Source organism: Centrocercus urophasianus, unplaced genomic scaffold, assembly GCF_019232065.1.
Source record: "Centrocercus urophasianus isolate 14NV4802_14NV808 unplaced genomic scaffold, USGS_Curo_1.0 seq_33, whole genome shotgun sequence".
NCBI classification, from domain to species: domain Eukaryota; kingdom Metazoa; phylum Chordata; class Aves; order Galliformes; family Phasianidae; genus Centrocercus; species Centrocercus urophasianus.
The window spans coordinates 1,828,396-1,852,980 of NW_024884900.1; the positions used below are offsets into that span (position 1 = coordinate 1,828,396).

A 24,585-nucleotide genomic window follows, 5' to 3' on the forward strand; every position below is an offset into this window, starting at 1 on the left:
AAAACAGGAAACTACAGAAACTCCTAAAGAACTAATAGCTGACTTGTGATGCTATAGGAGAGAATTGAGGAATATTAAAAACAAAACAAAACAAGAAATAGTGTTTTCCTACTTAGAGGCTAACACAAAACTTTGTTAATGCATTTTACATACACTGGAACCAGGGTTAAAGACCATTATATCCCAATGTTTAGTCACATAAACTAATAGAAAATGAAACAACGCTAGAAACTAAAGTTCTCTAGAGGGGTATATTTTAGGTTTAAAGCAACACAGATAGCAGTGGCTTTGACATTCATGACTATCATTTGGATTTCAGAAAGCAGTATATGAACAGCATGTGTGTTCAAAATGGCAGATTCCTCTCACAAAAGAGTTTGGAAGATTATTTTGGGAGATTACCACAAGATTGGAAATAGCTAATGAGAACTCCATCCTTCAGAGGCAGTAGATTTGGGTACAGGGTTTACCTGTGATGGCTGCCAGGAAAGAGCCAATTCACTGTAAGGCTGAGCAGTAGGAATACAGCACACTTCAGTGGGTCTTGTCCATGTCTAAAAGCCCAAAGTGCTCCTTCTCCAGCCTAGGATCAGACTGATCTGAGTACACGCTTTTAGTGGCTGAGAGATGGAGAAACAGATCTGCACCAGAAAAGCAGCCCAGCTTCACACCCACCTGACAACCAGCGTGGAGAGGGAGGCACTGACAGAGAATCCCCAGGCTGCACGTTTCACAGAGCCCCAGGCTGGGGCTGAGGGCTGGGCATGGCACTGCGGCAGTGCTGGGCTGCAGCACCTGCTGTTGCCAGAGCTGGAACCAAAAGCAAGGGCTGCAGCAAGCCCTGCTGCTTGTAGATAACCTGAAGGAAAAATGGTGGAGGAAAAGAAAAATAAAGGAAACATTCTCTCAGGACAGCCGGGTGTTGGGCAAAGCAGAGACACCCACAGCTCCCACCACTGCTGGCGGCCATTTTCTGAGGGCCTTTCCAGGCTGAGGGGAGGCCCCAGTCTGTCCCCTCAGATCACAAAAGTACCACAGCTTCCCCGCCTTGCTGCCTTGCCACCCCAGGTTGTACAAACGTGATGGCAAACAACAAGCTGCAAGAGGATTTCCTCCACTGAGAACTGCTTTGGGCTGGCAGGAATGGACGGCCCTCGGTACACAGGGGACATTTCCAAAGCACTTCCACTTGGCAGCACTCTGAGGCCACGTGTGCCAGTGCCCATCGCCATGGACTTACAGGCACATATTTGCAAGATGTGCTGAGCACTAGGGCTGCTGCGTTAGCACCAGTCACTGCCAGCAACCCAAACCATGCAGACAAGAGTCCTCCCCAACTGCATGAGTAAATCGAGCTGCCTCTCTATTAAAATCATTCACCGGCATTTTTGAGCCTGAACTGTTTCACAGAGGCAGGTTAAAAAGGAATCAAAGGAGATGGAAGCAGGGAAAAGTCTCCAGGAGCAAGAGGGCAGCAGGAGCAGCAAGCATGGTGACCTCGGCAGGGCCCTCCTGAACACAGACACAGCTCCCTCAAACCAACTGCTGAGAATGAGAACATGCAGTTTAGTACCAAGTTTAAATGCATTTCCCCCCCAAACAAACCCAATTTCAGGCTTCTAACAGAAATAAATGCATATATTCCATAAAACTTGATTGTAATCGGTCAAAAATGTAAAATTATGAATGAAATTAACTACAGCAATTAATTAAAATGTCTCTGGGAGATTATTTTCTTTCTTAGAGTCGAATGCAAATTACATTTAAAGTTATAATGTAAAGGGTATAAAGTTTTCAAAGATTGTGATGAGTTTGGGCTATTTTCTAATCTTTTATTTATTAATGTATTCTAAAACAATTCAGACATTTAGTACTCAAACAGTTTGAATTTAAAAAGAAAAGAACAGACATCACTTTGTTACCTGTGGCATTTGTTTCCTTATAATCTACTTTCATGTAGTTAAATTTCCCAGTGCCTTTTTCTTTTTTTGTCACGTGAAAGAAACCTCATAGAAAAATACATTACTTTCCATCTACTAAAATTATGACTACACCCATTATGACTACACCCAGTCAATTGCCAGGTTACTGAGAGCAGTCATTGTTCCCAGCATGTGAGAGAAGTGCCCTTGGTTAGGTTACAGACGCATGCAGTTATGAGGAATTTATTAGAGAGGAAGACAGAAGTTTTACATCTTGCTGATTGCACTGATGTTGAGATTAAGGCCTGAGTAAATCATAGCCATTCTCTACCAGGAAAGATGTATTTCTAAAAACCTAGAATCATTTGACTTTGCTGTACACATCACCTGAAATGCTTCCTTACAAGTGGTAACACACAATATTTCGTGTCATGGAATCCAAGAGCTCCTGTTGAACCTAGGAATAAATCTAAGAGGAAAACAGCGATCTGTTTAAATAAAGATGCTGCTTAATGAAGGAGGAAGGCACACAGACAGCCAGCAAGGTGCTGAAGGCTTCCCCGTCCTGTTCAGGTAAACTCACTGCAGCCAACAGCTCTGGGCTTTGTGGAGCACTTCATTCCAAACATGAATAAGCAAAGGGAAAGACTTACATTGCCCCAGATCACTGACAGAACTGAACCATTTTTGGGAACAGGCATTATGACAGTTAGATAAAGGCTCTGAAGCAGGTTGTAAGCAGAAATATTGCTGCAGCTCCATTTACTTCGATGATTTTAGTGCAATTTGAGTGGCAGACAACAGAGTGTCTTATCAAGCAGTGCAAAAAGAGACTCCAGTGTCACCCATATAAAAATACCCACACTGAAGCAGGCTTCTATTGTCCTGACTGTTATTACTGCAGTGCCAGAGCATAAACGGGATGTTAAGATTTATGATCCCACAGATATGTCTACACAAGTTACAATACAAGACTGATTTATTTTAAAAACAGCTATGAAAGCTCATAAAATGCAAACATTCCTGTTGCATGGGAAGAAGTCAGTGCGATTTTTATTGCAGCCATAGGAATTATTTGAGATTGTGACAGGGAGAAGATGGCCGGGCAACAGATAAGTCACAGCTCGTGATTCATAAACGCCTCACATGAAGACTGTTAAAAAGAAAAAACACACCTGACAGTTCTTCAGGAAGACCCAAATGACTTCAGCGGCAGATGCAGCTTTCAGATGGAGATGACGGTTTGGTGAAACCTAGTGGCTCGATTCAGTAACGCGGGGCAATGCACAGAGCTTCGTAAAACGGCTGTGAGATGAAAGCATGCACTTCAACAGGTCCTTTTCTAACTTTGGTTAAGACATAAATGGCTAAGCTAGCCTCAGCTTCATCAGGCAAAAGATCTTCCTAAAGCTTTCAGCTTTCTGGTTAACCAAACTAAATAGAGCTTAAATGTAAAAGCAGAGAAAAAGTGAGAGAAAGCTTAAAACACAACAACAAAATTATTTTACATTTTTTTGGTACAAGTTTATCCCAGCAGAGCAGATGAAAAAGGTGCAGTATTTTGCTCCTCCATTCAGAAAATCAGGAAGAACAGCACAGTAATAAAATCTGCTGGTCGCATGGGCAGCAGCTGTAAAACCATAAGTATCCACGCCTGCTTTGCTATAAAGCAACTGTCAGATTCCTGCCAAGAGAGCTGAAATGGAATGATTAACACATCCTGCACCCTCATGATAGAGCACTCAATTATCCCAGGGTGCTCCATGGGAAACAGATCATTTTCAGCACAGCGCTGCATCACAGTCTCCACACTGCAAACTCTGTACAACCTTCCCAGTGCCAGCCTGCTTGTGTGCTCCTGACTCTGATGCTGGGTTTCTGTTTGCTTTTTCTCATCTTCAAACTTACGTGAGAGCGAATCTAAGAAAAGGCCGTGCTTTAATTCCATTGCTCTTAATGCTCCTCAGTTAGAATTTGTGCCCAACACTTCCTTAAAGAAGCTCCTTGCAGAATGTCCTCAGTCAACACCACAATATGTTCTTATTAAGAGAAGTCATCTGTGACAATCAAATTCCTATGAGCATTACATTATCAGTGATGTTATTTGTAACGTTAGCTGGAAAAGCAATTTTTTCCTCCATCTACCCCTTGCTTCTTTTTATCCCCCATCTTTTAGAAGAGCCCAGGATTATAAATGATAAAGCAATGTGCAGCGTCACCAGCTTTTAATGAGTAAACCAGTTAGAAAATTAATTTGTATGTTTAAACAAAGGAATTATATTACAGAATTTAGAGGTCATGCTCCGTATCAGTATAAATCCTCTATCCGACTCTTCACGTTAAGAGATTCACTCAGCTGTGAATGCCCAAATAAATAACAAAAAACAACTGCTCAAAAGCATGAGGCCAAACAGCGAGCCACACTGGGAGAAATTGGCCTCTACACCAACAGCTCTACATTTTTAAATTGATCTGTAGAAAATCCCATTGGAAAATTCTAAGTTCGTATTTAAATTTCAGTTTTCACTGGGGCAGAAGGGCCAGGAATTCAGATACCAGTAGCAAGGAGACTTACTGCTGCGGCGGCAGCTTGCATTTCTCACTGGTGTGCAGTAAGGTGTGCTGAGCTCCTCATCACTGCCACACACCAGCAGAAACCAAAAGAAACCAAAGCTCAGCTGGCAGCTCCAAAAATCACCCGGTGGACAGTGCTGTTTCCTCTCCTCTTTCTAGAAAGTCGGGCTCAAGGCATCGATACCACTTTAAATCAAATTGACTTGGAATATTTTTTGTCGGAGCAGGATGTTCTTTGCACACATTACAGTAATTTACCACGTGAATCTGTAACCCAGGCAGGATCATCTATGAAAAGTGCAAAGGTCTGGAGCTGGTGGACTGAAGCGCACAGCCAGGGAATTCACTGTTGCAGGGTGGCCGATAAGTGCAAAGGCTGGACTGAAATGCTGATATTCTGAAAGGAAGAGTCGGGGCTTTAACAAAACAAATAGTCCTGCATAGGGTGGAGTGCAACTCCCAGAAGTTGATACAAGCACGTAGTGTATGAACTGCCCCAAAGCAGACAGCATGGCTTCCCCGTCCTCCTGCTGGTATCTGCATCATCTGCTGTTGGCAAGGTGAAGCATCCGAGACATTTTTCAGACCGACCATTTATCAGAGCTGGGACTCAGAGGAAAAGCACACGCAAAAGAGAAGGCTTGCAGTTAGACCCTGAGAATAGGCAGCAGCAGCCATTTAGAGACTCACCGCAGAGAAAAGGCTGTGAGGGCACTGGGAAACTGGTTCACTCTGAATCTATTCATCCTGAGCCAGGGCACACAACTGCAGACGTGAAGAAACTACCAACAGCCCCAGCGACCGCCCATAGCGCGGCCCTGCTTGGTGTTTGGCATCCCAACCATCTGAGGGATCGAAGGAGTAACATTACTGGAGAACCATTGCTACAGATGACGGTCGGTTCAGCTGCTGTGGATTTTCTACATTAAAATTATTTGTGGTAAAGGCACCTGCAGGCAGGCTGAAGCCCTCAATTGTTCAGGGTGTTTGCAGCTGATAAACCAGAGCCACCACCTGAAATAAACCTGGGTTCTCTCTGCAAGGATTCTTCCTCCGATGCCTCCCCTCCAGAGCGATCTTTTGTTTTAAGCAAAATACATAAACAACAGAAAATAATGTCAGTGCTTTGCTGTTGTATACACAAATCCAAAACGAGCTTTAAAACACCACAATAAAACATCACACTGGTCTAAATGGTGGGAAAGTTTAGTTTCCCTTTCATTGAGATGGAGAAATTTGATGTTTTACAGTAAGATATCCTCAGGGATAGTACATGTTCTCATGGAGATAGATAAAAGATAGTATGACTTTTTTCATCTTAAAGCTACATATATTAAATTTAGTACTGTGGGAAACAGCAAAAGAACCTGATCAGAATCTGAAACGATTCTTTTCACGCACATAAACAAACAAAGGCAGTCCCAGTGGCTCCTGCAAGCATCCCCCTGAACAGCAGGCTTTCCATAAACAGCTGAAAACAAAATTGCAGGTATTTGTGCTGAGAAATTGTCTGCACAGTCGGATGACTGCAGGCCTTTCTCTGTAGGCCAGTAACTGCAGCATTTTTCCAGCAAGAAGTTCACAGTCGAAACTACCAGACAGAACCCAACACAAAAACACTCCCCCGTCCCATTTCTTCCCCTTTTTCTTCTTTTCTTTTCTTTTTTAAACCACAAAGAAAAGAAGTCTTGTTTAACGGAGTGGAGCGATCTGAAAAAATCAGAGCTCAGGTTGCATAGTGTCAGCTTTTCCATTCCTGATACAGTTTCCTTCAGCCACTCTGCATTTATTTTTAAAAGGTCATTAAGCAAGATACAAAAGGTGAAGTGCAAAGTTACAGATTTATAACCTGCCCCAGCACTTGTTAGACAAAGGGTCAATGCTGCTTTGAACACAAAAGCTGAAGTAAAGGAGGTGTTTGCTTTCTACCCCACAACATCAAAAACCAGCCGGTAAAGGGAGACCCAACCCTGCGAAGGTTGAAGTGTTAGAGGGGATCCTCACATCTGTATTTTATCCCTTACTTCCCTTTAATCAACTCCCGACTCTTCTTAATTTGTTTGAACTCTACTCTTCTTCACACTCAGCTTCTCACTGTATTAGCCTGCCTGTTGCTCACATGAAAGGGAAGGCTACTTTAAAATACTGCTAGCTTTTTGTCCCAGTTACATCAAAATCAGTTAAACAAGGCCAGGCTTCTGATTCCTACGGATTTTGTGCTCAGAGCCGCTAATTCTTCAGGTCACTCTTAATTTTTACTACTTTAAACTGCTGCTCGTGTCTTACTGAGCAGTCAGATCCCTGGATTATGCTAAACCAGCATTTAATGACTTCATTATCTGAGTTGTTATTTGAAAACATCGCCAGAGGCAGCAGCATCCTAACTTCTATTTCATTCAATCATTTAAAGAAATACAGCAAGGGGAAAAGGCAAGAAGTTTAAAGACCTGCTGTGACATCTTTGTCCACACCCCATGTTCACATTAGTTCTCTGATATGCTGCCAACATTTTATCAAATGTATTTTAAACAGGAACATTTTGTAAGCAAAGCTGAAGATAAAAAGACCACATGGGCAAGCAAACATTTCCAATTCACTTGCTTATGAGCAAGATTGTAAACACAAGCGGTCAATATACATCATCTGGGTCTTCCTGTGAGGAATCCTTTCCTGCTCCTTGAACAGGCATTCTTCCCCACTGTGAATATTTTTGATTTAAAAGTCTCCAAGCAGCATTCTCGCATGTCAAAAGGAAAACATCACCTAACAAAACCTCAGCTAACTTTCTGTTCCATTTGCTGATGGATCTGAGCACAAAAGAAAAACATCCAGAATCCAGGTGGAGCATTGATTAGATTGCCAAGTAAACCTCTGACCATCAGAGCTTTAAAACCCAGTCCATTCTACTCCTGTAAGTTCGGCAATGAATTCAAGTCTCTGGGAGATCCCTTCCCCCGCTGTGCTGGCCGGGCTCCTGCTAACCCAGCCCGGGGCACTCGCCTCCCCCCAGGCAGGATGCGCTGCTGCTGTGTGCTGTGCTCACTGTCCTCATCTTCACTTTACTTTGAGGCCGTGTCACCTCAGCACACATCCATCCACTCCCTGCTGCTGAGTTCATCTTCATAAACAAGGCCTCATAAATAAATCCTGCATCCTCTTTCCCCTCACACTACACTTCAGCACGGCACCAGCACGGAGAGCAGTGCATGGGGACAACTGTCAAACGTCCACGAAGCACTTTTAGGAGGGGTGTAACAATATTAAGGGCCACATGTTTGTCATCACACTGTTCCTCGCATTGTCTCCTTACTCCAAACATCATAAGGCAAGCATATTTTGTAAAGCTTTCTTAATTCAGCACTGGTGGTGCTGGATCCTGTTCCTGGCTCTGAAGCAGCAGCTTTCCTTTGTTGTCATCCAATTCTTAGCATGAACCCTTCAGTTCTCCTGCAGCTCATCAGGAGGCCAAGGCTTATTTATAACACACATAAATATTTTCTCCATCAAAATGCTGCACTGAGTGAAGGGACAATTTTTAATCTGCAAACCATCTCAGCCATTGTATGCAAAACATGAAGAGGGTCCAGCTAAATGCTGCACTTCCTTTATCATTTTTGAGCAAATTTCAAACAAGCAGCCTCATCTGGCCAAGTTTTTCTCTGTTGTCCTATAGGGCTGGGTTAAAGCCCAAGCTATTGGTACCTCAGATTATTTCTATGATTTCAAAACTAACCACCACTTCTGCCATTTATTTGCCTGCTTAGTTCATTTCTTCTATCTGCTTAAACAAAACCTCTCCAATGGATGGTGTAAAGACAACTCAAGTCACAGCATGCTGGGAAGTAGTGAAAGGGCAGTAGTAAAAGGGAAGATAAGTTAGAAGATGTGCTTGTCTACTTGTCTAATCTATGTTGCACCAGGTGGAAGCAACAGACAGTGCAGAACAACCTCCATCCGCTCAGTTTGAATGAAGAAACATACCTTTTTTTTGATCAAAAAAAACAGTTTCTGCCTTGGTGAGGAGCAGGGATAGATGTTATTGAATAGAAGACAGGCATCCAAATGTAGGAATTTTATGTAACAAAAAAGCCAGGATTACACCCATGTGCTTTGGTTCCTTTGTGAACTAAGGCTCATTAAGAGATCAACCAGCAGGAAGAGCAGCGTTTCTGGATTCTGTAAACGTGCTCAAAAAATCCTTGTTTTCATTAAATCGAAAAGCATTCTTAGTATTCTAGTTTGTGGCCAATATGCTGAGCAGCCCTTATCACACACTGCTGCTAATTTTCAGTAACAGGAAATCTTTTACACGTGAACGAGGAAGCTGGAGGTTGGTCCCAAACAAAAGGCACAATCTTCCAAGATTCTGTCAGGATTATTTTCATGACACAATAAATCAGCAAGCACGAATGACTACATTTCACTAATTTCGTGCCTCCATTTACTGGTCCTAAGGGAAAAAAGGTACAACAAAAGCTGAAATGAATACATGCGCTGATCCTGTGGGCATTCAGCCAGCCAGGGACAGCCATGCCTACAGTCTGTGTGCTTTCTCAGGGCGTTTAATGGCCCCAATCCGTAGATAACGGACAAACGGGCAATATAGAGAAAATAAGTGACACAACCTCCTGTGCTAGCCAAAGGGAGCTCAGGGAGCAAGAGGATACACTCCAGCCACAACTGGCAGCTTCAGAACAGATTTAAACAATGGTGTAAAGATAAAAATCACTTGTGGAGTTGAGTTTGTAAGATTTAGGGGGAAGTGACAGCGGTCAACTCCTCTTGGCAGCAGGGCACTCACAGGACTTGGGACATTCACACTTTCCAATCTGATGCAAACACAGTTCTCTGCATGAGAAGTTACCTTCCCCTGCTTGTTTCCCCCTCTCTCTAACAGGAGAAAAAAACAGCCTTAGTTCTCAGACTTGATAGCCTCTACACAAAGGCTACCTGCCTACCACTGGCACACAGAAGGGGCAGAGCTTTAACACAGGCCACTTTATCAATCTGCTCAGGCCAAGGTGGTTTTGTTGATTTCAGACAGACCTCACGGTTTTCATTTCTGAAGCAAAAGGCATTGAACAGCAAAAAGCAGCTGCAGTTTTTTGGCAGCGCTGATCCCTTCATTTACTTCACGGCCTGTGGCACACTTCAGAACTGCATCCAGCTTTACTACCAAAAACAGTACATACAAACATCTTAGGTAACTAGATTATCATTATTTCACTTTCAAAGCCTTAACAGGACAAATCTGTGATAGGAGCAACTATAGGTGATATTCCTTAAATTAGTTTTTCAACACTGCAAATGCACAAATGAAGCAAACATCACTGTGAAATTATCACAAGCATGATCCCTTGTTCTGAGGCAGCAAAGGCTACGCTGAACAAGTGCCATTGTTCAATGCTCCAATTACAATTGATAACTACAGCACAGTCTGTGTCATTTCCACTGAGACACCAGCTTCCCTGTCCAAGGAAGGCCCTGATGCACCCTATTTGGTTATCTGTTTAGCATCTTCAAGGGCCCAAAAATAAGAACAATAGTTCATTTCCAGCTAAATGTAACGACACTGTTTTTGGAAACATTTGAAACCAAACAAACACCTAGTGATGCAACTCCTGATAGGCCATCTTACTCTGGTCTTCAGTCCAGTTGCCAGATTTACTTCCTTTTTTGGGAAAAAAAGAAAACAAGTCATGATTATAATTAACAGTAAGTCTCGTATAGTTAGTGGCTGCTCAGAGGAAATGTCTCAGTGCTATACACAGTCAAGAAGTAAATACGTGACCAAGTGCTCATACATCAAGCACCTTGAGATCCTTGTTTCAGACAGTTTCCGAGAGCAAACCCTTCATGTATCTAAGATCATTTCATTTACTTTTGAAATGGATTGCTGCTTAAGAATAAATACCATTGTTATCAAATTGCAGTACTTGCAGTACTGACCAAGAGAGGCAAGAGAAAATACAAAACCTACCTTTCATAAACAAAACAATAGATTCAGATGGAAATACAGTTCAGTTTCAATCTGCTTATCAGAGCTGTTGGGTTTCTGCTTCCTTCTTTTGAGAAATCCCATGAACCAATGAGTGCATACAACCTCAAGCGATATTTTACTTCTGAAGTGCAACCTATCTGCAAGCTTGCATCCAAACAATAGCAAGATTGATTTTTGCCTCTTATTTCTGCATGTTTGCCTCAGAGCTGATACCACTCCAATGTTTAAATGGTTGATTTTGCCTCTGACTTCTCACTTTGCTAATGTGATATTTTGCTTCAACTAAAACCTATCAGTAGGGCACATCAGCAATGCAGTGGCAATGCATTGAAGAATAATCAGTCAATGAAAAGATTCTAGAGGAAATGTCACTCAATTCTCACTAAAAAGAATATTTGAGAAAATATTGGTTCTCTTTTCTTTGCAAATCTGTGCTACGCATCTGACATACAAGGAACGCTTCCTCTTCCATCCAACAAGGCAGCTCTCTGCTAAAACTACGGGCTGGAAACTACGACTGCCTGTGCTCCGTGTGAGTCCTTTCCTTCAGATAGAGGAGAATTTCCTTTGCTGGCTGTGGGAGCAGTTTCATCCTCCAGACCACAGGTGAAGAGCCATCAGCAGCAGCACAGCTGCACTGCTCCACAGCCCTGATGAAGAGCCACTCCTCAACCTGCGTTTGCCTTTAGCCTGTGATTTTTGTATGAATTGTAAGTTATGTCCACTGACCAAAACAAGAATTCCGCTTGCTCTAGAACATCTACCAGTTATACAACAAACACTGAAGAAACGCCTCAGCACAGCATTACCAACCACCACCTCAGATTCTCCTGTGCCACGAAGCAATCTAGCTTTAGAAGTCGTTTTACCTGGTGAGGCAAAACCCTGCGGCGATAAACAACGCGCCGAAGGCGTCCCCAGCACCGCAACGCTCGCATTTCCTCACCGCGGCTCCACGAAAGGCCTCGTTCCGCCTGAGCGCCGCGCGGCCGCGGGGCTGCGCTGCCCTCGCGCGGTGCCGCAGCTCCACAGAGCAGCGCGGCGCCGCAGCCGCCCGGGCCGCCGCCACAGCGAGGCCTGCGCTGAGGCCTCCAACGGCCTCATTGTTTATCGCTGTACGGGAACCCGGAATGAAGTTTTATAGCTTGAATTTCAGTTGCCCAAAACACACAAAAATAATTAAGTGTTAAAAATGACCTCCCCCCTACCTTTAATAATCTGCAGAAGGATTCCCAGGCGCAGTTAGTTAGCAATTTCAAATTCGCCCGCTGTGATTTCAGTCATCACCGATCTGAGATCCAACAGCAAAAATACAGCGCAGAAAAAATGAGAGCATTGCTTAATTAAATGCAATTCAGTGCACGAGGCTTTTCAGAGCGATACCAAAGCTCACAGAATCACAGAGACACCGAGGTTGGAAAAGACCCACAGGACCATCAGTCCAACCCCCAGCTGCCACCTGTGGTTCTCACTGAACACATTTTGAATAGGATTAAATGGACGAACACTACAATCTGAACGGCACGTCCTCAAATGGAGAAGTAAAATAACTTAAACCTCAGAACTATCGAGTAATTTTAGCACTGCTACGAGCAATGCTGGGAAATGACAAGGACTCATTCACACATGTCAACCCTGCGAACTGAAAAATACATCTGAGCTTCATTAAAAGAGCACAGGAACTTTAAGGAAGAGAGCTGTTAGAAATATCTGACAAGAAGCGACACTATCTGCATCCACAGTATTTAATTTGTTTGAATAATATAGTTACAGATAAACAGGTTCACTCCATATACAATTACCAATACCTTTTTTTAATACAGCTCATATTCCAGTACATCAACACTATTTTATTTACAAGGTATTTATGTACATTAACATCTTTCTAAAGTCAGTGCATTGTCAATAAGCTTTATACAATAATTTACAAAGTGAATGTAGTTAATAGTTAACTTAATAAATTTACTACTAAATCATGAATTAATTTAATTTAAAAAAAATTAATTACAACCAATGTAACAAACACAGAAGATCAAATAACATTAGTAGATTGTGCTACCTGCTTAAATAAAACATTTCAAAGTAAATCAGTTGAAAAATCTTTCACTTTTCATGGAGTTTGGGAAGGGAGGAATAGACAAATGGGAACCGAAAAAAGCTTCTAACCTAGACGTTCACAATTTTTCTTCAGTCTCAATGTTCAGATCACTTTAGAGATAAAAGAGCATATGGGATAGGGAGCAACACTTCACAAGTAAGACAATACTTATTTTGGAACTGATCTGCTGCCCTGACAGAGGCACGGCCTCCGCAGACTGGGAGGTTTTATAGCTTGAACACAGACAGCAAGATCAGCTGATAGAATTTCTTAAATAGATAAAACCCAGATCCTTCTGAAAATTGAACACTTACTGGTAGGCTTGGCATTCTTGTAAAACACATTAAAAAGAAGCCTAAAATTTATTTCAGAAATCAGCAAGGTAAATATCAACTGTTAGTGAGAATAGAAAATCCAAATAATTTGGAAGATGACACGTGACAAAATCAGTAAGATTTTAGATTCAGCTGAAGAACAAAGGGGTGAAAGTGTGAAACACTTCATTTACATATGCTAACGCTTTAACACTGAAAATGTTTCAAGAAATGCCTATTCAAAAAATAACCATCTTTTTTCTGCTCTCTGCCAAGACTTGCTCATTCTCTCCTTCAATGCAATAAGCCCATTAACTCAAAAGAGCATCTTGCGAGGGTACGAAAACTGTTTTAAATGTAAGTATATGCATAACCTGTTGCAAAACAGAAGATTCCAAAAGGCAACCGAATTTTGAAAGAAAGAAACCTTCTTAAATTAAGAAATCGATAAAAAAAATAAAAACCCATGAATGCTACGATAGCTACCTGACAACCACAGCTTCTTATTGGTTTGAAATACACAGTGGGTTAATTCACAGCCATTCACTCCAGAGCCCTTACAACAACAAAAACAAACTGTTTTTGAATTATATGAATTTTTTTTTAAAAAGTGCAAACTTAAAAGCAACACCAGTCATGAAACGTAAGCTCAAGCATCTTTCCTTCCAAAAGCTGGGAACATCTTGTGCAATGTGCACATTTTAAGACACCGCGCGTGCAATCACCGCTACTCTCTTCAACCTGAAGTTTCTTCTCGAGGCATCTCAAAAGCTTAAGATAGCACTTCTCAGGCAGAAAAGCCATTCCTGAAACATGTTGATCTGCACAGCCAACACGTGGAGAAAACACAGGTAAAATAAACCATTCAAGTGTAGAAATTAATCTCTTTCCAAATTAGGATTTGGTTGTGCTCCCAACATACAGAAAGAAAGCAACTGATACATTAGTGGTGGCAAAACTGGAAAGCTTTCCTACTTCTGGTGTTCATTCTTTAAATTTGTCTACTTTCCATTCTTTTTCTTTCCCCATTTTGCCAGTAAAATGCAATAAAACTGCAGGAAAAAGGAGGTAGCAACATCATGTTGTCCAAAGACAACACTACATTTTTTCCCCGTATTTTAAATCTAAGGAGAAATGTAGGGGGTCGTTAGAATAGGTGATGAACTCTACACTATTTTGCTTAGCTCTTATTTGGACTATTAAATTTAGCTCTTATTTGGTCCTTGTCGGCTTTTCTCAAACCATTTTATTTAAAGGCCAATGGCAGTCTCAGCCTGATGTCTTAACATCAGAAACATTTAGAGCATGTAGTGAGACAACAGAACGAAACAATACTATCTCTATATTAACTGCTGTTTAGTTAGGGTTTTCTTTTTGTGCTTTCAGATCACAGGGTACAATAACTACACTTAGCTTATCTGTCCCAATAACGTTTTGCCAAATGTAAGTTTCAGGGTGTTATCCCTCATACTCATCAAACTGCCCGTTGAAGACCATCCATTTACTGCAGAACACAGTACTTCTTATAATCTGACTCAAAGTCTTCATCCATGCTGCTCGTGTCTGCCATCTTCTTGCCGTCAATCTTTGGCAGAAATTGTGCATAGTCCACCCCCTGCTGCTCATAGAAAAGAATGTAGGCAGAGTCGGTGTCAATTTCATCAGGATGCAATTCCTGCAAAACAGAAAAACACGCTCTGAAATACACACTGGTACAACTGTGTTACTGTCACTCGACTTACAATACTCACAATTGCCTTGGAAACGGTACTCTTTAGAAGCTGTTCACAACTAGAAGGATCACGCTTTCTGCCTTCCTCATTACAGTTATCAGGCTCCATTATTTACTTGGAAAGTGTAACAAATTTCATAGAGCCAAATGCAAATACTCAGAAATACTGGAACTTAATTATTCAGTCACTGAATACAAAACAAGTGTCATGAAAATACTTTCTTGGATTTCCATTTTCAGAAGCATTTCCATCTTTGTACAAAACAAGCATCTTCCCTTAACCACATGATAGCAGCTGATGAACAAATGCTAACTTGAAAGAAACATCACGTACAATTTTAGTTAAAAAACAAAAACACCACAAGAATAATTAAATGAAGCAATATTTGAGATGTTCATGATTCTAAAAGAAGAGTTCACACAAAACAAGTTTCTTTGAATCTAGATACCTGAGGCTGCAATTTGTGACAACAGAAGATTTACCTTACAGCTGCTGTCATTGTAGCAGTACCACTTGTTGTTTGGGTTTTTGGCATAAGTGACATAGTGACCCCCTCCCATAATTCCTGAATGGCACTGAGGAAAAAGAAGAAAAAAATTCACGCTCAGACATCACAGAACAAATTCACCATTTTTTATGGAGCAATGGTTGACGACAATCTATGCCTGCCAAAGATGCTTAAATGATACAGACTCTCTTAAACAAAATCTCTTTCCTCTGAAGTAGCAGCACACTGCATGTGCCAGACACCTCGTGCACACTGGCCCCAGCAGCTGAACATTCCCCATCCACAGCCAGTCTCCCTCTGTCCTTCAATTTCTTTTGCTATCAAATTTTCACATTATTTTTCTCATCTCATAAAGAATATCACAGTGTTCCTGCTAATTCTGTTTTGCTTTTACCCTTTTTTTTTATTAAATGACTGGATATGACCAAGCACAAAAAGCACTAAGCAGAGATGTACTTTTCACTCAGTTTTAAAGGCAAATTTATTTTGCTGACTACACTTTCTTCTCCTGTTTGATCAACCTTTACTTTCTGTAATGAATACAATAAACACGTCCAGTCAATCAATGCCACCAAGATAGTCTACTCGCACAAAAAGCCAACTCACCGAAATTGCATATAGGTTGTAAATAGGGTTAACACAAACTTCTTCTCTTTGGTCATCTGCAATATCCTCCTCGCTGTGGCTATCAATCTGGCCGTTGATACTACCGTTGCTATACGCGTTCTGCTCACAGATGTATCCGTTGGCTAGAGTTACCTCACTGTCCTGAGCAGTATACAGTTCAGTATACAGTTCATTCTGACTACCACCCAAATTCTGCCCCCTCGTAAAAGCATCACTTCGATCAGAAGCAATTTTCTGTTCCTGGTCAGTGCAGTTTTCTTTACTTCCATCCAAGTTTTCTTTGCTACTTGACAGTTTGTTTTTCCCCAGCTGCGGTAGCCGCAGGCGCCCTTTGCCTCTTCCTAAAGTCCTTGGGCTACTGTTTGGGCTACTGTTCTTACTCGAAGGACAGCTGGTTCCACTCTTCCTTCCCAGAGATGGAGATGCTAGAATGGAAAACATGTGGACTATTAGGCTAAGGAAACACATCGTCCAGATTTTCGCAAATAATCAAATATTAGAGAACACTGTTCCACACAAAAGTAGAAGTAGCTGTGCACACACCCCCACCAACACTCCCATTTAACTCTCATGTAGAAGCACGTTTCTCAGACTCAATTCTGCCTACTGTACACAGACATGGACAATACCAGTATTCTGTAATGTTCTTTTTTTAAAAAATGGTAAAGCTTCATTAAGTTTTCCAAGGCAAAAAACAGAAGTGGTGAATGTTTCAGAATAATGTAGTGATTTAGCATTATATATATATATTAGCAATGCATATATATATACATATATATATATATATATATATATCTTTTATGTATTATATATATACATATCATTTTTCCCAATTATCAGCATTTAATGGAATTCTACCTAATAATTACCTACCTTTGATATTATTCATGACATTAGCAGTGTTAAGGGATGATGGACTTCTGTTCACATCTCCTTCTGTTGAATAAGTGATCTGCAGATCTACTTTCTTAGCGTCCCCTTGAAGAATCCGTGCTTCAGGAATTTCGTCAATTTGAGGAGTTAATTGTTTTCTCTGAAAATGACTTGGATCCCTTTGTACCAAAAAGGCACTTGGGTCAAAATTTTCTCGGGGAAATTTAACAATTTTCTGAGATTTTATCCAGCGGCCATTTACAAACTGAAATCTTTTCAGGTGAATGATCTAAGGAGAGAAATATGTTAAAAAAAATTAAAGTATTATATCAGAGTAATTTCACTGTTAAACGTATTTTTTCCCCCCGAAGCATACACATTTTATCATTTATTAATAAAACATCAACCATGTAGTATGTGACAGTGTGCATTGTGGAACTAATATTTTCACAGGGAAATGATGGAAAAGATGCTTCTTTTCAGTGACAAATTTAGTGGTGTTTTGCATAACCTACCAAGTTTGAAAGAAACAAAGGAGGTGGTTACACAACTAGACAAAAAATCACATTGCCAAAAAGACTGTTTAAGTGTGAACTCTGTCAGAGCAGATGAAACGGAATACGAAATGCCACCACTTGCTGCAGTGTTTCAGCTAAAAAGATTCAAAGGGATATGAGATTTATTTCAAGTTATTTGCCTGCATTACAGAAACGTGTGCTGCAAACTAAGTCAGGGCCCTCCTGAGACCATGAGCAAAAACACAACTTAGCCAGAACAAGAAGACAATTAGCAATTCAAATCTTTAACCAATGCCCTTTGCTTTTATTGCTGTGGAGGAAAATGAAACAATACCATACCAAAATGGGAGGAAGCCTCCAAAGATCTAGTTTTTTTGTAGCCAAACAATGGGTCTTGCATTTGGAACAGTAGTACATCTCATCTTCACCCAGTTCTTCTTCACTGGTGAAGGCTCTAAGACAACTATCCAGGTTGATGGGCTCTGCTTGAGCTCGGCGGCTTTGTTCAACACTTTCATGCTCTTCTACAATCTGAAGTGAGATAGAACTGTATCCGACTTGGAAATACACACAAATTGCTCAGAGGAAGCCTCTGTTCACAGTATCACACGAATAACATCCTACGCTAATTAAGAATGGAAACCAGATGCAACAAATTCTAGCAAAAACATGTTTCAATTATGAAGAGGCAAACATACAAATAATCTGTCCTTATTCTCAGCTTACAAAACAATCTGTAGAGCACAAAATTCTGAATAACTGGTTGAGTTCAACTCAGCTACATGACTATCTTTAGATTGGTTTTGTAGACTCAATGAATCAAATAGGTTAACTAGGGATAACTGTTTATGACACTGGCACCCTTAGAAAAATCTATTTATTAACTTTATCTTGGTGAACTATTACAGAATAACAAAGGGTTTCTGTTGCAATTTTACCCGTTCCTGGGACGTCTGGTAGCGTAGATGGAGTGCTGTTGGATCCCAGTCTACAGCAATGTAAGCATTCCCAACAGAAGCTCTATCCTCTGTGCACTCAATTTTACAGCCACGACAAAATCTAAGACAAAAAGACGTGGGATGTACAATGCCCAAAACCTGTCCAATTTTACATTACTTCACACTTCTAAGAAAAATACAGACATTTTTACAAAACGATTTTTAGGACTGGTTTAGTACAGAATTTTAATACCCATGAGAAATTGAAGCAGTTGAGTAATCCCAGCCTGTGTACCTGTGTATATTGTTGAACGGAGCTGCCTGCTGCACACACAAATACAACACTTTGTTTCCACAGGCAAACACACATTTACCTAACTGTAAAGGTCTGAAACTGTCAGTACCATGTCTGTTAGGGAAAATTTCAAAGCATGTGCCCAGGGTGAATCTCAAACCATCCTATTTCTGTTCTTACCCTTTGAACAGTAGAGAAATGACTGAGGGCAGATAATGTACTTACTTTAAAAGTTCAGTTTTGTATGAAATCCCCACAAATCACCTGAACAAGTACATGTATGTGCTTGCATACAGACACACACACACACAGCGGATGGTAAGGAGTTAAAAGGCTTTTGGGTTTTTATGATTTCCTGACTTCCTCCAAATTTAAGGTTTCTGTCAGCAGAACTTACAGCTCTGAGTCACAAAAGTTATTCTGCAGCACAAGTCTGCCACGTGAGGGTGCTGGTTAAATTAGATTTCTGATTCTTATTGCTATTAGCTCTGAAGACCGAAATATATCAAAATCCCATTTTCGTAGATTACATTTCTGCTGAAGTGATTCCCTTAAGTCTAAAGATTTACCTGTACCACGGACACCAAGCACAAGAATTTCCATCCTTCTGAACCACTCTTAGGGTGAATGGATACTGATATCCCATGCTGTCATCACTGAAACAGAAGAGAACACAACATGAAACAACGTACAAGACTGCTAGAAGTCCCTGGCATAACAAACTATGCAGTAATTTATTGCTAAGATGTATGAAATGGGACCACATGACAGCTGTGTTATTTTTCCATTTGAATGAGTTATCAGAGCATGAGAATGAACCAATTAAGTTGTGCCAAGCATATCTTTAAGGGCAACTGGAAGGCCTGCTGCATTTAGCTACACTGCAAGGATTTAAAGGTTTTTGTTTTTTTAAATTATTAAACTTCAGGACTCTGAAATGAATTCTTATGAAAATAACCCACTAGATGTAATCTATAGGCAGAAATCACTTGAAATAGAAGCACACAATTATTTCTAGAATTGTTGACATTAAAAACTTAATTATACATTAAAAAGCATATATTCATTCAACAGAGCTTTATGAGAAGTGAAAATTCATGAAATGAAAACCGAGTATTTTTAAAATCTTGTAAACAAATTTCTCAGCATTGCACAGCTCAAGACAAAAGCTGGCATGCCAAACTTACCAGTCTTGTGCATGATTACTAGCTTCCTGAGGGGGGAGGGGGCTGGCAAGCCTGGAAACCTGAATCCATACTGCATCGTACAGATCTTTCTTCCGTGTGTGAACTGTGCAAGGAACAATCAGTGGCATTCCAAAGAGACTGGGACGATTCTTCTGAGATGAAAGGAAGTACAGTTCTGTCCGCATCTGCATATTGGAAAAAAAGAATGACTCAGATACAAGTATTTACTACCTCTTCTTACCATGACGACTAGGATGCTGACCTTGGTTTATATTTTAGGTTTCAGCAATTAAAACAAACTATTAATTCTATTAAAAGTGCACTATTCCAGCAATTTTTTCTTTTTCTTTTTTTTTTTTTTTTTTTTTTTTTTCCCAGTTTTGCTGAAACTACCTGAAAGCCTTTTTGTATTATTTTATGGTACCACAGCAATGCTATTAATTAATTATTAATGTTACTTAAGCACTACACCACATCAACATACATCTGCTTCAACTATGTACATTTTTTTTGCATATCAAACGATGCACATTTCTTACTTTTCTCATCAGACAGCAACACTGTAATGCAGACAGACACTTAGTGATGCTACTATCTGCTCCCAGATGACCTCTATACTAGGCAAGCTTATATTCTGTATAGAAAGAAAATCTTTACATTTACAGAATACACAACTTACTCCACACAGACAAATTGGCCTTTGTGCTACATGTCTCATTTGCAACAAAGACATCACACCAGCTTAATGACACTTGGGTACAGTAAGCTGCTATAGCCTTGCAAAAATTGTATACAACTGACCCTTTCAATTAGGTTTTTGACAATGAAGGACTGCTGGAATTGGTTCCTCTTTCCTCTTACCCAAAGTAGTACAACTAACAAGCTATAATGGCTCAAAAGCATTCTACCCAACGCCTAAGAAATTCTACCAAACTTGAGAGAACAAAGCAGGAAAAGTCTCATACAAACATGCAGTCAATTAAAATAGCCTCCCAGCCCACATCCACTAAGCTGTAAATGTCAACAGGCTCTGAAGACACGAAGACAGTGCACACCAAATACATGGCTATTGGAGGTGGTCAGCCACCCAACTTTGGCATTTAGAGTTCAACACTACTACAGATGCTTTTTATGAAGAGTAGTTAATGCCAACAGAATGAACTATGAATGCACTATGCATCTTCACTGTTTCTGTGTATGAAATAAGGCTGTTTCATATAATTGAGAAGAAAAGCATTTCAAGTAGTTCCTCTAAGGATTTTTTCTGCTCAAAGAATCCTACAACATTTAATCAGGGAGCCAGGGAGCACCCAAGTATGCATCTCACATTAGAGAAGTGGTAAGCATGCCAATACTCACAGAAGAAAAATACACCAACAGTAGACATTACTATTGAAATCTACAAGAGTTGTACGTCCAAATAACTTGGTGCTTACACAGTAGAGAATACATTCAGTAGGGAAACATTCATGATCCCGTATAAGAAATACGTGTTAATTTCTCGTACAGATGTAGATAGAATACCCTCTCTGACTTTCTCTAGGTGTTACACAAATCGTTTAAAACAAATGCAAAATCTACTAACCATTTTTCTGTGGACTGCAATTATGTACCCTGTACATGGACTATCAGAAAGCACAGGCACGTGACCATTGAGAGTCCAGTTGGCAAGGCTACGTTCTGTTCCACATGGCACAACAGTATTTGGCATTCCATTTGGAATCAGGGTTGGTTTGGGAAGGTCCCCATTCATCATTATGTTAGGTGCTCCATTAGCTGATGATCCAGTCGAGATATCTACAGATAGACAATTACATTCTTACTCAGCTTCATCAATCATAATGCATCACAAGCTTTTTAGGTAGTCTTTTAGTCATAATCCTTTATTTGCCTAAAATTTTGCAAAACCCAGAGTATGCAAGAGCAAGGAACAACAGGCATTTACAATCCATGAAACAACAAACAATTTAAAAAAGCAAAAACTGAACACTTTTTTTTTTTTAAATACATCCTACATCAGAGCCAACTCACAAATAACAAAATATTTTGCATATTTCTAACTGAAATGTGTATCTAGTGATCTTCAGATGGCTATGCTGGGCTTAAGCATAATAAGAATCTGAATCAGCCCACACAGAGACTGCTCACAGCACCTCTGCAGACCAAAACTTGGACTTGTGTCCTGTTTTTAGTGTCACCTTTTACACTGTACTAAGCAGTATGGTTTTTCTCCTGAATTCCTGCACTTTCTATTTATATTCCTATTATATATGTATTTATATTCCTAAGCACTGAGTATTTTACATGAATGGGAAATAAGAACGTTTTCTTTTACCTGACTGCACAGGACTTGATGCTGATGTAGGTGATCCTGGAACTGGTATTTCAAATGCACACAAAAACCCGCTCACTGATAACCGGACTTTCTGGTTGTCCTGAGGAAAATTCTTCATTGAAAAAGGGAAGATCAGTCAGATATGTCCGTGTTTCTGTGACTCTGAACACGTTTTGTTCTTTTGAAAACATTACACCTATCAGATTATCTGCTTTCTTACACCTTTCCAAAAGGAGAAAGGAGAGCCAACAAGCAGATCATTTAGCATCGATGTAAGCATATCATGCACTCTGTACAGAGCTTCTACTTTAGTCTCCAGCCTCTTGACAGTGTTTAAGCTCATCACAGCACTCTCACTTGAGATTTGTTACAGGATGACTATGTCATGTTTTTCTAAAAATATCACTAGTAATGAATTCAATTAAATTTCTGCAAGCTTTTACTTCTCATTTTATTTACAAGCTGTTTACCTTTGCTCAGCTTACTCTGATTTTAATTTAAAACAAATTGAGCTACAGTTTAAGACTGAAATATAAACCGACGCTCATATAGAGATTCAGCTAAGCTGACTTGTTTAATCACACTTTCAGTTAAATTATTTCACATTCCTGGAATACAAAGCTTAATGTCAAGAAGAATGGACACGTGCCAACATATACAAATAACAGTAAGAAATTTGCAGGTTTTTTTTTTTACCTTTATATTGGAACTGTGCACTTCTGCAAGTAGTATCTGCTCTGGCTTTAGCCCACAGAGTTCACTTAACTGTTTTTTCAAACCCGTATATTTTTCATCCATGTTCAATCTCAGGCCGTATCGAACGGGAGTAGTGCCATCCAACTTGATTACTTCAAAGGGGAACAGAAACGCCACGGTCAGCAAGTCAGGAAAGAATTGATGGAAATAAAATATTACATACTCATACAGAAGTAACTTTTTCCACTAAGACCTGATTTTCATTTTATACTTTTTAATTTATTACCAGGCAATAAAATTGGTTTAGCTTTTTATCACCTTTCCACTTCTTGCTGTACACAGACCAAGGACAGCCTCCACAACACAAGCAGCAAAGTTCTCAAAAACCTCAATTTTTTGTTTCTGTACCAAGTTCTTCCAACAAGATTGAAAGCAGACCATCTACACTCAGTTTCTGAAGGTTTTATTTTTGTTTAACATTCCTGCGCTCTATAATATAAAATTATTTAACTGTGTTTTAAGTGTAAATGCTGACACAAATGAATTTAGAATGTTTTAGATCTGTTCCTTGGAAATCCATTCTACGTAGAGCTTCTATTTTAGCACAGGCAAGTTGATAGGGAGTTAAATAACACGACTCACCTGTAATTTCTAGGTGCATGTAGCTATCCATGGGCAGAGGCAAGGATAAAAAATTGAAAGGGTCAAACCTAACGCTTATGTGTCCACAAGTTTTACATTTAACTTGTGATTTCAGCTGCCCATGAAATAAATCTACAACAATTGATCTGTTTCTTCTCAGATGGTTTTCCCAGGCCTAAAACAAATTACAGAGAAACAACACAAAGTTAGAAGTTGCAGTTTACTTGCTTGCTCTATAGGAAAAGGCTATGTTGGAAGACATCTCAAGTTCTGTCAGCCTATGGAATTCAAGTGTACTTCCACAGAAACAGTTCACTGATTTATTAAAATTAGTGAGTTTTCAGTTTCCATGGGAGTGAAGATAGTTCCTTCCCCTAACAAGATGATCAAAACATAACATCATTTGAAGTATTTCTGAAAGGACCATCCCTTGGAAAAAAAAAAAAAAAAAAAAAAAAGTCTTACTATTCTGAAGTCATTCAAAATGACTGTGAAGTATCATCTTTATACCTTATTATAATATTTAATTTAAACTCATTTTGAGATCAGATGTGAAACTGACTCCTTAAATCACAAATCTAACAAGTTTCAGAAGACCAGTTCTGAAAGAATACTGCCACACATAGAAATCAAGTAGCTTCTAACAGCTTACTGTTATGAAGGCAAAAGAAAAATAAAACAAGCAAACCCAAACAAACAAATGAAAATACTTAAACCTGTACCTCAGCTGCTACTTCCCAGTCCGGCCGACCATCGCTATCTTTCAGTTCAACATATGGCTTATCATGAACTCTATTCAAATCCTCATGAAGACCATCCAAAAGAAAAGCCAGAAGCTCCTGCGAGTCTTGCTGTTGAAAGCCATTAAACCTTGGAGCGTATTTTGCTATTGTCCACTACAAAAAAGCCAGAAAGTTACATCACATTACATGACAAAAGTTGTAGCAATGGCATAGAGAAATCGCATGCTGTCAACAAACACAAATGCAATTGTGAGGACTTAAAGACAACTCCCTACGTTTTCAGAATGAGAGACTACTGACAGGTAATGCATGATCATCTGTTCCTAAAAAGAGCTACAACAATCCACATCTTAGAACCTCTGATTTGCATCAGGTAAAACCTTTGAGCTCACGACCGCTGAATCATGATTATGTTCAACAGAAAGCTGCTCTGTTGCTGACCTGTAGGACGGATGCACCCAGGCCACCTCCAAATGGGTGTCTTGGCAGGAGGCAGGCCTTTCCCAAAGGAGCAAGTACTGCAACCACTTTGGAGTAAAAAGTGATGATTCCAGTTAGGCTTGTTGGCTTCATAGCCAACT

General features: G+C 40.1%; 2 protein-coding genes across 4 annotated transcripts in view; both read right to left on the reverse strand.

Annotated features, from left to right (window-relative positions):
- The window catches only part of LOC122166479 (lysophosphatidic acid receptor 1-B-like), a 37,829-nt gene extending 26,386 nt beyond the window's left edge, over positions 1-11,443 (reverse strand). The window contains exon 1 of the mRNA XM_042830281.1: positions 11,367-11,443. The gene's annotated coding sequence lies outside the window, so the exon portion shown is untranslated. The remainder of the gene's footprint in view (positions 1-11,366) is intronic.
- A 785-nt stretch (positions 11,444-12,228) lies between these two features.
- USP32 (ubiquitin specific peptidase 32) overlaps positions 12,229-24,585 on the reverse strand; it is a 58,738-nt gene continuing 46,381 nt past the window's right edge. For all 3 annotated transcript variants that reach the window (XM_042829966.1, XM_042829965.1, XM_042829964.1), the window contains exons 22-34: positions 23,984-24,157; positions 23,262-23,436; positions 22,620-22,771; positions 21,924-22,035; positions 21,174-21,385; positions 19,589-19,773; positions 18,971-19,057; positions 18,107-18,227; positions 17,508-17,699; positions 16,651-16,939; positions 15,757-16,202; positions 15,125-15,217; positions 12,229-14,584 (exon numbers count right to left, since the gene is read on the reverse strand). In XM_042829966.1, coding sequence (XP_042685900.1) covers positions 14,411-14,584; positions 15,125-15,217; positions 15,757-16,202; positions 16,651-16,939; positions 17,508-17,699; positions 18,107-18,227; positions 18,971-19,057; positions 19,589-19,773; positions 21,174-21,385; positions 21,924-22,035; positions 22,620-22,771; positions 23,262-23,436; positions 23,984-24,157 — 2,412 coding nt within the window. In that variant the 3' untranslated portion in view covers positions 12,229-14,410. The remainder of the gene's footprint in view (positions 14,585-15,124; positions 15,218-15,756; positions 16,203-16,650; positions 16,940-17,507; positions 17,700-18,106; positions 18,228-18,970; positions 19,058-19,588; positions 19,774-21,173; positions 21,386-21,923; positions 22,036-22,619; positions 22,772-23,261; positions 23,437-23,983; positions 24,158-24,585) is intronic.